Genomic DNA, 13,528 nt, shown 5'->3' with positions numbered 1-13,528 from the left:
GTAATTCAGCACTCTCATACAAAAAAAATCCACACTTAGTCGGACAGTTTTTTTGGGGGGGGTAATAAATCTGTCCTGATGTCCTTGAGATTTGTCCTCAAAGCTTTTCCAAACATTATCATGTCAACTCGTAGATTTTTGGGGGTTGGCAAGTCAGAAGGGTCCCCGTCTTCTGTCCTTCCTGATTAGTCTACTTTATGCACCTGCAATAACACTGCATCACACAGTCATCGAAAACCATCTATTCTTCTAACCTTTAATATGCTCAGATAAAACTGCGGAACAGTGTTGATCTATGCGCCAGAGAAAGGGGTCGTCGGCACGTTGGTGAAAAGTCAAATCATCCAGATCCCCATCCCGACATGCAAAAGGTTCCACACCGAAAACAATCATTTTTTACATTTTTATTATTGTATGTAGTCTTTTTCACACAGCATTGTAAATTCTCACATTTGATGGAGAACCACACAGTGCTCACACCTGATTGTAAACTCACACCATCAGGCATGAATAGGGCACGGCGGAACTCATGGCCATGAAGGTGGATGGTGTGACACAGGTAGGGATGAGGAGGGCACTGTGTGGCTTAAAGCAGCGGCGATGGCTGGGACATTTTGGCATTGCTGAACTCTGAAGTTCTAGATAACTCATTGTCAAAATAAGGATCGATAATCGCCCCGAATCCAGTGGCTGTTTCATGTTAAACTCAGCCCACTGTAGTGTCCTTCATTCCTTTCTCCAACTGAAGTCTACATAGGCACGTTCAGTGCAATGCGCTTACTATGTTACTTGGATAGTTTCTAAGTCTCTCACTGGCCTCATCCACAAATAACAAGGGTCCATTTTCTAAATGGCGACCATTTTGATACTAATGGACAGAGCCCAAGACTGTTTTAGAGGGCTGGCAGAGAGGCCGGCAACTCCTCAAGTTGAACGTGTTAACCAGCTTGCCAACTGAGGATCACTTTCAAGAAGTGGCCTTACACCATGTCCACAGAGTGTTCATTCAACAACTCTCAGGGGTGGTGTGATTCAGACAGCTAATCCAATTTTACACAACTGTACGGGGCTTGGTGGCATCGGCTTTGTAAATGAGCAGTGTGACTCTAATGCGGAACATGATGATCATCATATACCATACTAAAAATGACCATCAACATGTATATCAAGGTCATCGCAAGCAGGACACCGCAGAACAACAGTGTTTCACTGTTACAAACAGACAGAGACTGACAGATGCTTGACCATAACCTGTACATATACACTTACAAGAGGCATACATAAGATCCAACGGGGCAGATCCAGCCCTATATGGCACAGCTCACTCTCAATGATAATTACAACAAGAGAAAAGAAAACACAAAAATATATACACATTTTCTGTTTAAAGCATACCATAAAATAAAGCTTTGTACAAGTAGTTGATGGTACAGTATTTGTTGTTTCAACATGAAAAAGAAAAGAGGAATGGGTAGAAGATGTAGAGGCATGTTGTCTGTGAGGGGTAGCAGATGATTGTAAAATACACACGGTGGCAGAGAGTGATGGGAATGCATGTACGGGAGAGTAGCGTTGTCGGTCTGTGAGGCCAAACTGAGGTGGAGGCACACAGTTCAGGACGTTAAAGCACAGGAGTAATAGAGTGGAACAGACACTCGCCTCTTAGCCACAGGCATGAAAATAAATCTGAGAGGGCCTGACTACAACAGCAATGCTACTGAAAGCTTTTAAGAGCCCTTGCTTTCTCTCTCTCTCTCTCTCTGCATCTACGCCTGTCACTCTCCCCATCTTTCCCAAATCCCCCACTGTCGCACCTTTTTCATTCGCTCCCTCTTACCTCTCCCTTTCTCTGTGGATTTATTTATATCAACTCTGCAACTCCGGTAATCGATCACAAGACATATTTTAGTTCTCAGTGATGAATTTCATTTAGTTCATTTTTTTTTCTGTGAGCACATTGCTAAGTTTCTGTAGAAATAGATCATATCAAGCGCAAACTGTGGGATTGTAGTAGGGAGTTGTAGTTTCCAACAGGATAATATTCTACATAGTTTAGCGCAGAAATATGCGGCAATTAACTACAATGACCATATTCCACACTGAGACCTCGATAATGGAGACGGAGAGAAGAGAGGACGTACGAGATGGATAGGAAGCAGTTGCAGAAAGCAGAAAATACATGATTTAAGTGATTGATAGTTGGCAATCAGAAGTCATAAGTTTGTCTTATTTACTTTGAAGAATGACTAAAATAGTGATTTTGTCAGACAGCATAGGCGGCAGCTCTATAGAGATGAGATGATGACGTGGAATGAAATAATAAAACCATTGAATAAAACAAAATATTGTATTAAAGCAAAGTAATGTGAATAAATGATGGTTAATAAGTGATGAGCAGTAATGGACAGTCACTTCCACCATGGGACTTTCACTTGGCTTTTTATTCTGTGTTGCAGAATTCAACCCACATAATGCATGGTGCATTTAATGGGGTAAAAAAAAAAAGAAGAAGATTTGAAACCGAAATCGAAAACCGTGATTATTTTTTAAATAATCGAATCGAAACCGAACAGACCTCAAGAAGCGCCCTCATGGGTCAGCACTAAACGTCAGCACTAACGTCATTGGATATTATTAAAACCATTTTGGCCATGGGGGAAATATGTGTGAATACAGCTGTACAAACAAAACCAACGTGATACATTTAGAGTTGGCACGCTCGTTCCCACTTGCTGTTCGCTCGTATGGCTTACGCTCATATTTATTTAGGCTGTTTCAGTGTGTAAATCAAGGCTCGTCGCTCTCACGTCATCTCTTATGCGGTCACTCACTTTGATGATCACTAGCATAAGGATCCCTTGCCAGGCAGTGAGATATGACAGTGCCTATTAAAAAAAGAACAGCAGTCGTCATGAACGCCACTGTCCAGATTGGAGATGGTGTTAGACCGTACGGATGCCATCGTGCCTGCTTAATTAATACTCAGAATGAAGTCCCAGCGACTCCCCTCACTGGTGGCCGATGATGTAAAGAGCTGCAGCACAAATATATGCCCTGTAAATATTTCTCTCTTTTTAGCATCATGTATTATCGGTGAGAGCAAGAGTCAGGTCTAACATCTCCCTCTAGAACGGAAAGAAGTCGATGAATACAAGTCACGTACACAATTCCACAGTAGAGCGGTTTCCCCCTTTAACCACCACCCACACCTGTTTACCTACTTCCCCTCAGGTGGGAGTTCATTTTGCAAGTTCACAAGAAAATGAGGGATGCAAGAAAAAAACGAGAAAAAAAAAAAACAACATCAGCAAAAGATTTAGAGGCTCAATTGTGATGCTCAATGATCAGAGCTGCCAGAGGCTCTATAGTGCCCCCTCTCCGCCCTCCCTATCTCCTCCTACTCAAACACAGGCAGGAAAGGTATAGCTAAGTGTGATATCGTCTCTCCAAAACTATAACAACACCTAGGGATAGAAAGCACTTGTGAACTACAGACAGCAGCAAATTGGTTCCTCTCTCCCCTGAGCTCAAATCCAGACGGCCCCAGCACCTGCCCGCTGAGCCATCTGATTTCATGTTTTATTGCTTATGTTGTTTTCCTCTGCCGTTGTCATTATTCAAATTTGGTATAATTATTGTGCCTGTGGTGGGTTTCTCAGATCTCCTCCACAAGGCTGAGAATAAGTGGTGTACAAACTGGAGAGGTCAGTGGCATCTAGTCTGAGGTGGTGAAGAGGGTGCAAACAAGGAGAGCAACATAAGAGACAGGAAGGAAGTGCAACAGAGGTCTCTATGGTTTAGCACAGAGTGGCTTGCCCAACAACCCTCGTATCCAAGGGGATGATGAAAGAAAGGAAGTTAACGAAGGAGAAAGAAAAAAGGCGAGGTGAGGCATGGCACAAAAATCAAAGGAATGAACTGTCATGGTTCCACCAATCACTGGTCATGTTTTCTTGGAGATAGGTGCTGTTACTGGCCTTGGGCGATGAGCTCCTCGTGAAGAGGGAGAGTGGAGCTGGATAGCCAATCTTGAGACAGGCACCGGACAGACAGCCATATCGATTCATCCAGACAGACCTTATTAATTCAGCCATCGACTTATTTATCGGCCCAGGTTGTTCAACTACGTCTACTTACGTGAGAGAGGAGCAAAGAGATGGGCAGCTATGACTACTTAAACAGATCGCAAGTAGACAGAGCAGGAGAGGAAAGATAGAGAATACAGAAAAGGACCAGTCGTTGGAAAGTAAGAAAGGAAAACAGAAATACAGCAAGTAATGTATAACAGAAGAAATGTCAATTTCCTCCTTGTGGTCGTTCTTCCCTCAGCCTTAAGTCTCCCCATCAGTCCATTCTATCTCATTGCCATGGTGGAGGTGACCCAGTGAATGTGATACCGTAGCTGAGCGTAAGGGAGGTAGTAGGGGGGGGCTCGTTAACCCTGACACCCCCAGCCCAGCATGGCAGCGGGCAGCAGCAGCAGCAGCAGAGGCAACATGGGTACTGTTTGGCCTGCCGCTCCTCTATGGCCCCCTCGGGCCCCGGAGCCCACACTAGACTTCTCCTTCTCAGAATATTGAGGGATAACGTTGAATTCCTGACTTTCCTCCTCTTCTTCCTCTTCAGTGTCTTCCACCTGAGAGAGAGAGAGGGAAGGTGATCATTCAGAATTCAAACAGAGCCAGGGGCTCACCTTTGGTTTTAGAAGTGGGGGACACACATTTTTTATCTGGTCGGATAAATACTCCAAACAGCCGACCCGACTGCTTGGTAGGCGTCCGCATGGTCCTAATGCACACAATTGCCTTGTTTTGTATCACATTCCAATGATAAAACTGGTGGGGGACAAAAATGCAATTTCAGAATGTGGGGGAGGGGACATGTCCCGCCCGTCCCCTGTGAAAGTTGCACCCCTGAATAGAGAGAATGGAATTTGCAGGTAATTAACCATCACATACAGTCAGTCCATAGTGTATCTGCTTGCTGTAAATATGAAACATCTTGGCAGTAAACAGGGTCGTTAAAACGATCCATTATTTGTGTGGAATAGGTAGGGTATCATGAGCCTCCTGACAGAGAAAAAAGCAACTCAGCGTTAAAAGTTGCTTTTCAATGTAGGGTGTTGAATCCCGATTCGAAAGGTGTCAGCATCTTTGTTATTAGAAAGAAAGGTGAGAGTCGTGGTCACAGAATAAGATCACCAGAGTGAGGGGAAGAAAGTGGAAGAAAATAAGTGTATTACAGAGGAACATCTACAACCTGCCATCAGAGGGAGGGAGGTTTAGAGGTTAGGGGGAAAGAAGAGAGGGAGGGATTGGAACGGTGTAAAGGATTGTAGCGGAGGAGAGGAGGAAGCGAGTGAGAGGGATTAGGATGACAAGAGAAAGGGGGAGAGGAGACAGATGGGTGTGAATACATTAATATCAACACAAGAGGATTGATGCTCCCTCCTGCAAACACCTCTGGCTAATCCTCACGCACAGTGAGTGAGAGAGAGATAGGGAAATGGGACAGAAAGATAGGGAGAAATAAAGGGAAGTGAAGGTAAAAAGGGAGGTGCTGGGTCTTGTTCAACGCCACAGTAATGTGTTGACTGTGACCGTGAGCCCTGTGTTGAGTCAGATGTGTTGGGAGTATATATATCAGGTCAGTTCTGTGTGTGAACTTTGACACTCAGGCAGCTCTGTTGGCACTCACGTCACACCGTAGGTCATCATGCAATTCACAGAACATCCTAGTGAGAACCTACTCTAGAAAAACCCAAGGAACAAGCTTTTTGGCCACCATTGTTTTTAAGTTACTGTACAGTATTTAAGCAGTCTGGGTTTGGTGAGGCAACGAAGAGTACTTATACTCACACTGTTGCGTTCTGATAAAACGTTGACATTGATCTTGTCCTGAAAGATGCGGGGGGAGGGGGTGGCAGATGCATGGCGACGAGGTGGCAGAGTAGTGCTCTCCACAGGGCGAGGGGAAGAGCCACCCAAATAACTGATAGCATTACCTGAGACACAACAGCAGACATCATCATTACCATCACCACCCACATTATCATCATCCCCATTATACCGACTGCCGATGAGGCCAAATGTCCTCAGAACATTCCATTATTCATAGCAGCCATGAATGCGTTAATCAACTGGGCATTGCACCCTTAAGGCATGGCAATCGTTCAGTTATTCACCTCAGTTGCAATATGGGAATCAGATACGAATGAAACAGTTTCAATTAACACTGCTGTCCATCAATATTGTAATTAAGTGCTGGGCTACAGTATACCATACAGAACAAGTAGGCAGCTCTCTAGGGCTACCGGGCTACAGAGCGCCTGCTAATCTATTTGTGTGATCTGCTGATTTCAAGTGGGCTCACAGGACCAGGGATATTGCTGGAGCAGCCTCTAGGAGATGGCATTGTAGGCGGTTGAGGGAGTGTTACTCACGCAGACAGACGTTGCTGTCAAACATGTGCAGGACGCGCAGACAGTCCTGCCACTGGTTCCCACTTCCCTCACAGCTGCACCACTGGGACACGTCCATACTGATATTGTTCACGTAGTTGGGGGTCATGATGGTGCCTGGAGGAGGTTGTTGATTAGAGACGTGTCAGCAGGCTTGACTTCTATACGAACTTTGGAACGTTTGATCCAAAGCCAAACAAGGCAATTGGCTATGAAATGAGTGCCTACCTATACCCTGGGGTTAGCAAGAGCTAACAACAATGATCTGATTATAAGGCCATTGGGATCAACGCAGAACTCCTTCTCTACCATTGTTCCTTCCTTGTGTCGTTAATCCCTCTTCCATCCCTTCCCTCTATCTCATTTCTTCCACCCCCTCGATCCTGTTCTCTCTCCAGCTCACCTATGAGTCCCGCGTAGGCCTTAAGGCAGACGGCTCCACTCTCTCTCATGCAGCCAGAGGGAGAATGGGACGAGGGCTGGCAGTTGTGCTGGAAATCAGCCAGCCGAGATCTGACAGACACACACACCAACACACACATTCACACAAACCCGCCCAAACACACACAAAGGGAGACAAACATAATTGTAAACAGGTGCCAATACTGGGTTGGCAACTTGGCGATGTAATTTTCTGAGGGCACCTTTGCAATTATGTTTTTGGGGATTTAGTACCTAGCGAAAGGCAGAATCCACAGCACATGAAAGCCTACAGAAAGATAACCTTCCACCTAGGAATCTTAGTGTTAGCACACGCAATGTTTATTTTATAGACATTTTAAAATCATTATTTGAAGCATGATGAGAGGTGCTGCGCCATTATTATGAACCAGTGTTCATTTTGGCACTCTTTTACATTTAGTCTAGTCTTAGTCATTTTGACTAAAGTATAATTTAGTCTTAGTCACATTTGTGTCTGTTGAATAATGATTTGGTCTAGTTATTGTCAAAATGATGAAAACGGTGGGCCATCTTAGTAAACTAAATGTCCTTTCATTTTAGTCACGTTTTAGTCACATCCCATTTGTATTCCCTCAGTAACCTACAATAAACATAAATCACTGACATCCAACATACATATCATTGTCTTACCAACATACAGTATTTTTTTCTGCATAACATCCTATTCTCTTCCCAACAGAATAAATATATATAAGAATTATTTTGCCATGTAAATTCCTAATTCAGCCTACGTAGATATTACATACAAAACAAACAAGACACACAGGAGTGCAGAGGGAGAAAGAGAGCGAAAAAGAGAGAGAACGAGAGAGAGAGAGTAGCGCAATCACCAGATGGTGATGCAAAGTGGAATGGGTTGCACCTCCATCACTTGGTTGTGTCCTTGCCATTGTTATCGGCATTCCACAGACGCCACAGCCACACTGATGTCCAAAAGTAGAACGGGGGCTAATGACTTTGAACTGGAGTTAATGACTGTTTCACCCACTGATGTAGTTGAGACACTAAACCTCGAGTCCAAATCGAGTCCCAAGTCCCTTGTGCTCGAGTCACGAGTCCCTATGGCTGAAGTCAGAGAGCCAGTGCTCAAGTCGTGATACAAGTGCTCAAGTCTGAGTCACTGGGTCAACATGAACTTAAAATAAAGTTACTCACCCAGTGTGATATAGTGTAGTACCAAGAAGAGTTTATTCAATAAACAATTTGCTCTCCCTTTTCCATTCTTTCTGTGCCACCAAATATTTGCATTGAGGCTACTGGTAATGGTACCAGGGCCAAGTTCAGTTGCAAAGCATTCTCGTACGATGCATATGGAAATTCCATGAATAAGGCCAACGTTATTCCTTATTCAACATGTCAGAGAGACATGTTTGTTCTACATAGCACATTTCTATCTGAAAGTTCCAAAACGTTGAAAAACTAGATGATTACTTCTAGAATTTTTTTGGGCCCCTTTCTGCTTTCTCTGACATTCAAATCAGCATTGAAAAAAGGCAAAAGTTTAAGTTTGTTCCACCTAAGCGAGTCTGACCACAAGTCAGAGACAACTATAATACCATATGCTTTTGATGGATTGCAGGAAAAGAGCAGAAATAGCCATTTATTGTAGGCTATAGAGGTTGACCTATTATGATTTTTCAACGCCGATACCAATACCGATTATTAGAGGACCAAAAAAAAAGCTGCTACCGATTAATCGGGACGATTTTTGATGACAATGATTTTTAATGACAATTACAACAATACTGAATGAAAACTTTTCTTTTAATAAAAATCTATTTAGTCTCAAATAAATAATGAAACATTTGGTTTAAATAATGCAAAAACACAGTGTTGGAGAAGAAAGTAAAAGTGCAATATGTGCCATGTAAAAAAGCTAACGTTTAAGTTCCTTGCTCAGAACAGGTGAAAGCTGGTGGTTCCTTTTAACACGAGTCTTCAATATTCCCAGTTAAGAAGATTTAGGTTGTAGTTATTATAGGAATTATAAAACTATTTCTCTCTATACGATTTCTATTTCATATACCTTTGACTATTGGATGTTCTTATAGGCACGTTAGTATTGCCAGTGTTACAGTATAGCTTCCATCCCTCTCCTCGCCGCTACCTGGGCTCGACCCAGGAACACATCAACAACAGCCACCCTCGAAGCAGCGTTACCCATGCAGAGCAAGGGGAACAACTACTCCAAGTCTCAGAGCAAGTGACGTTTGAAACACTATTAGCGCTCACCCCGCTAACTAGCTAGCCATTTCACATCGGTTACACCAGCCTAGTCTCGGGAGTTGATAGGCTTCAAGTCATAAACAGCGCAATGCTTTAAGCATTGCGTAGAGCTGCTGCCAAAACGCACGAAAGTGCTGTTTGAATGAATGCTTACGAGCCTGCTGGTGCCTACCATCGCTCAGTCAGACTACTCTATCAAATCGTAGAATTAATTATAACATAATAACACACAGAAATACGAGCCTTAGGTCATTAATATGGTAGAATCCGGAAACTATCATTTCGAAAATAAAACTTTCAGTTTTAAAACTTTTCAGTGAAATACGGAACAGTTCTGTATTTTATCTGCTGTATGGCAACCCTGAGTCTAAATATTCCTGTTACATTGCACAACCTTCAATGTTATGTCATAATTACGTAAAATTCTGGAAAATTAGTTCGCAATGAGCCAGGCAGCCCAAACTGTTGCATATACCCTGACTCTGTGTGCAATGAACGCAAGACAAGTGACACAATTTCACCTGGTTAATATTGCCTGCTAACCTGGATTTCTTGTACCTAAATATGCAGGTTTAAAAATACATACTTCTGTGTATTGATTTTAAGAAAGGCATTGGTGTTTATGGTTAGGTACACGTTGGAGCAACGACAATCCTTTTCGCAAATGCGTACCGCATTGATTATATGCAACACAGGACACGCTAGATGAACTAGTAATATCATCAACCATGTGTAGTTAACTAGTGATTATGATTGATTGATTGTTTTTTATAAGATAAGTTTAATGCTAGCTAGCAACTTACCTTGGCTTCTTACTGCAATCGCGTAACAGGCAGGCTCCTCGTGAGGCAGGTGGTTAGAGCGTTGGACTAGTTAACCGTAAGGTTGCAAGATTGAATCTCTGAGCTGACAAAGTAAAAATCTGTTATTCAGCTAACCCACTGTTCCTAGGCCGTCATTGAAAATAAGAATGTGTTCTTACCTGACTTGCCTAGTTAAATAAAGGTGTAAAAAAAAAAATGGCAAAATCGGTGTCCAAAAATACCGATTTCCGATTGTTACGAAAACCTGAAATCGGCCCCAATTAATCGGCCATTCCGATTAATCGGTCGACCTCTAGTGAGTACGGCCTAGTACATCACCACGGCCAAGTTTCCTGCCACCCAGGACCTATATAATAGGCAGTGTCAGAGGAAATCCCATAAATTTGTCAGATTTGATTTGTGTGCAATAATAGTTATTTTTTTCTGGGTTTTTTCTCCCCAATTTCGTGGTATCCAATTGGTAGTTACAGTCTTGTCTCATCGCTTCAACTCCAGTGCGGACTCGGGAGAGGCGAAGGTCGAGAGCCGTGCATCCTCCGAAACACAATCCAACCTAGCCGCACTGCTTCTTGACACAATGCCCACTTAACCCGGAAGCCAGCCGCACCAATGTGTCAGAGGAAAAACCGTGCAACTGGCGACCGTGTCAGCGTGCACTGCACCCGGCCCGCCACAGGAGTCTCTAGTGCGTGATGGGACAAGGACAGCCCTGACGGCCAAACCCTCCCCTAACCCGGACGACGATGGGCCAATTGTTCGCCGCCCTATGGGTCTGAATGACTGCCTCATCTAGGAGAGGAAGAAAACCATGAAGCCAATGGTGATTTAAAAACAGTTACAGAGCTTAATGGCTGTGATAGGAGAAAACTGATGATGGATCAACAACATTGTAGTTACTCCACAATACTAACCTAAATTACAGAGTGAAAAAAAGGATGCCTCTACAGAATACAAATATTACAAAACATGCATCCTGTTTGCAACTAGACACTACAGTAAAATTTTAAAAAAAATGTGGCAAAGAAATTATATTTTTGTCCTGAATACAAAGTGTGATGTTTGGAGCAAATCCAATACAACACATTACTGAGTACTACTCTCTAAAACATTCACTGTTTTGCCAACATGAATGAGAGGAGGATGGCATTGGTGTTCAACTAGTCAACAAGTATGGTGAGTCAAAAAACATTTTTTTTACTTGCACACACACACACACACACACAGCCTTGTACAGCTAACCTTGTGGGGACACACAATTCAGTCCCATTCAAAAACCTTTGTTCCCTAACCCTAAACCTAACCGGTACACCTGGCACCTACTACCATAACCTGTTCAAAGGCACTGAAACATTTTGCCCCGCCCATTCACGTACACAATCCATGTCTCAATTTTCTCAAGGCTTAAAAATCCTTCTTTAGTCTGTCTCAGTATACAGCCTTGTTGATTTGACAACGTTTAAATGTTTAAGTTGAAATGGGGCTGGAATAGCGGAGGCAGCGCTCCTGTCGTCTTTGTGCTGCATTGCCTGCAACTCCATGGTTCTAAATCAGTCGTTATGCATTTAGTAAACTGTCAAAAACATGAACTTGCTTGACCATGCTGCAGGTGATATAACTGTTGGTTTGCAATATTTGCTTTGTGGACTTCACCGGACAGATGTTGCCCTCTGGTTTTGTGATGAAACAAACGTACGTGTAGTTGAATTTATTCCGCCACAGTGTGACTGTTGTCTTTTTGTTGTCACGGCCTTATTGTATATCACGGTGGCATATGAACGAAGAGTTTATAGAGCAAACAACGCAATTATCCCCTACAGCTTTAAATGTTGCTCCCCTACAGCTCACGAAGCCGGTGTAGGCTGTGTGTGGCGGGTGTGGTGTGTCCTTCCCACTGCTGAACACAACTGCCCTGCGCATCTGTGCTGCTAATATTAATTGTGCTTACCAAAAACTCTTGTCCAGTCCACTTAGTAGTCAGATTTTAGTCAGAGATCATTTCATCTTGTCTCGTTTTAGTCAACTGAAATGATTTCTTTTTTTTAGTTATAGTTTTTTTAGTCTATTTAGTCAGTTATAGTCTCCTCAATTGCAACTGAAAAATGTGTGTGTTTATTTATTTTAATCACTATTTCTGTTGACAAAATTAACACTGTTATAAACATATCGAATATTAGCTTTGGATGTTACCTGTGGCATGAATATTGACTTTATAAGAACACTGGGAAATAGACTCTGCTAGTCAAACCCAGTGGTGCATTCATAATTCACAGACTAACACCTCTAAACCTGCTCCCCAAGCATACTCATCCATACAAAACACCTCTGAGCAGCCGGTGGAATAAAAACACTGCAGCCTGGGACAGAGCCAGACCCAGAGACATATCGACATATCATTAGTCTTTATTATTATGAATGTCATCAATGTTATGAGTAACCATGTTTCCATCCAGTCATTTATGTGAATAAATTACCTGGCGCACGAAAAAAAAGTCATGACCGGGCTGATGGAAACATTAACAATTTGTTTGTTGGATATGGTAGGTGTCACATTCTGGTCAGGGTGTGAGTTGGGTGGGTTGTCTATGTTCCTTTTTCTATGTTTTGGGATTTCTGTGATTGGCCTGGTATGGTTCTCAATCAGAGGCAGCTGTCTATCGTTGTCCCTGATTGAGAACCATACTTAGGTAGCCTGGTTTCACTTTTGAGTTGTGGGTGATTGTTTCCTGCTGTAATGTTTGTTTCACAGTTCAGGACTGTTTCGGTTTTCGTTTGTATCATTCGCTTTGTTATTTTGTATTCTTTAGTGTTCAGTTTAATAAACTAAAATGGACACTTACCACGCTGCACGTTGGTCCGATCTCTCCTACTCCTCCTCGTCAGAAGAAGAGGAAAACCGTTACAGTAGGATCTTCTTGAGGATCTTATTCTGGTAAGATAATGCTCGATGCTTGGCTGTCATTTGACAAATACAAATAATATCGCTCTTATCCATAATAATCTCATAATGTAGGTACTCTACCCCCCACTCTATCTGTGAGCTGTTGGCTAGAGCACATGTACCAAGACCAGAGTGGGGACATTTTCTATATAATGCAATAGTTTTTGTGACAAAACCATCAGTAGAGATGCAAGTGCGACGGAGACCCATTTAACTTGTATTTTTCATTCGTTACATGGTATTTTAACAGAGTTATTTTTATGTTAACTATGTCATCACGCATAGCCATTTATGCAGATTTTAGAATGTTCGCATGAAAATCTGTCGCAAATTGGATGGAAACCTAGCTAATTATGATGATTATTGAACAACAGGGCCTCCCGAGTGGCGCAGTGGTCTAAGGCACTGCAACGCAGTGGGTTTGAGTCCAGGCTCTGTCGCAGCCGGCCGCGACCGGGAGACCCATGGGGCGGCACACAATTGGCCCAGCGTCGTCTGGGTTAGGGGAGGGTTTGACCGTCAGGGATGTCCTTGTCCCATCGCACATTAGAGACTCATGTGGCGGGCTGGGTGCAGTGCACGCTGACACGGTCGCCAGGTGCTTGGTGTTTCCTCTGG

The 13,528-nt window shown here is 43.1% G+C and overlaps 1 protein-coding gene across 1 annotated transcript in view; it reads right to left on the bottom strand.

The window, feature by feature from the left end:
- Positions 1 to 392: 392 nt before the first annotated feature.
- The window catches only part of LOC139418649 (GDNF family receptor alpha-4-like), a 50,212-nt gene continuing 37,076 nt past the window's right edge, over positions 393 to 13,528 (bottom strand). The window contains exons 5-8 of the mRNA XM_071168267.1: positions 6,864 to 6,973; positions 6,443 to 6,577; positions 5,859 to 6,004; positions 393 to 4,636 (exon numbers count right to left, since the gene is read on the bottom strand). Coding sequence (XP_071024368.1) covers positions 4,436 to 4,636; positions 5,859 to 6,004; positions 6,443 to 6,577; positions 6,864 to 6,973 — 592 coding nt within the window. The 3' untranslated portion in view covers positions 393 to 4,435. The remainder of the gene's footprint in view (positions 4,637 to 5,858; positions 6,005 to 6,442; positions 6,578 to 6,863; positions 6,974 to 13,528) is intronic.

Source organism: Oncorhynchus clarkii, chromosome 10 (assembly GCF_045791955.1).
Source record: "Oncorhynchus clarkii lewisi isolate Uvic-CL-2024 chromosome 10, UVic_Ocla_1.0, whole genome shotgun sequence".
In the NCBI taxonomy this organism is placed as follows: Eukaryota; Metazoa; Chordata; class Actinopteri; order Salmoniformes; family Salmonidae; genus Oncorhynchus; species Oncorhynchus clarkii.
This window is presented reverse-complemented; position numbering and strand designations above follow the sequence as displayed.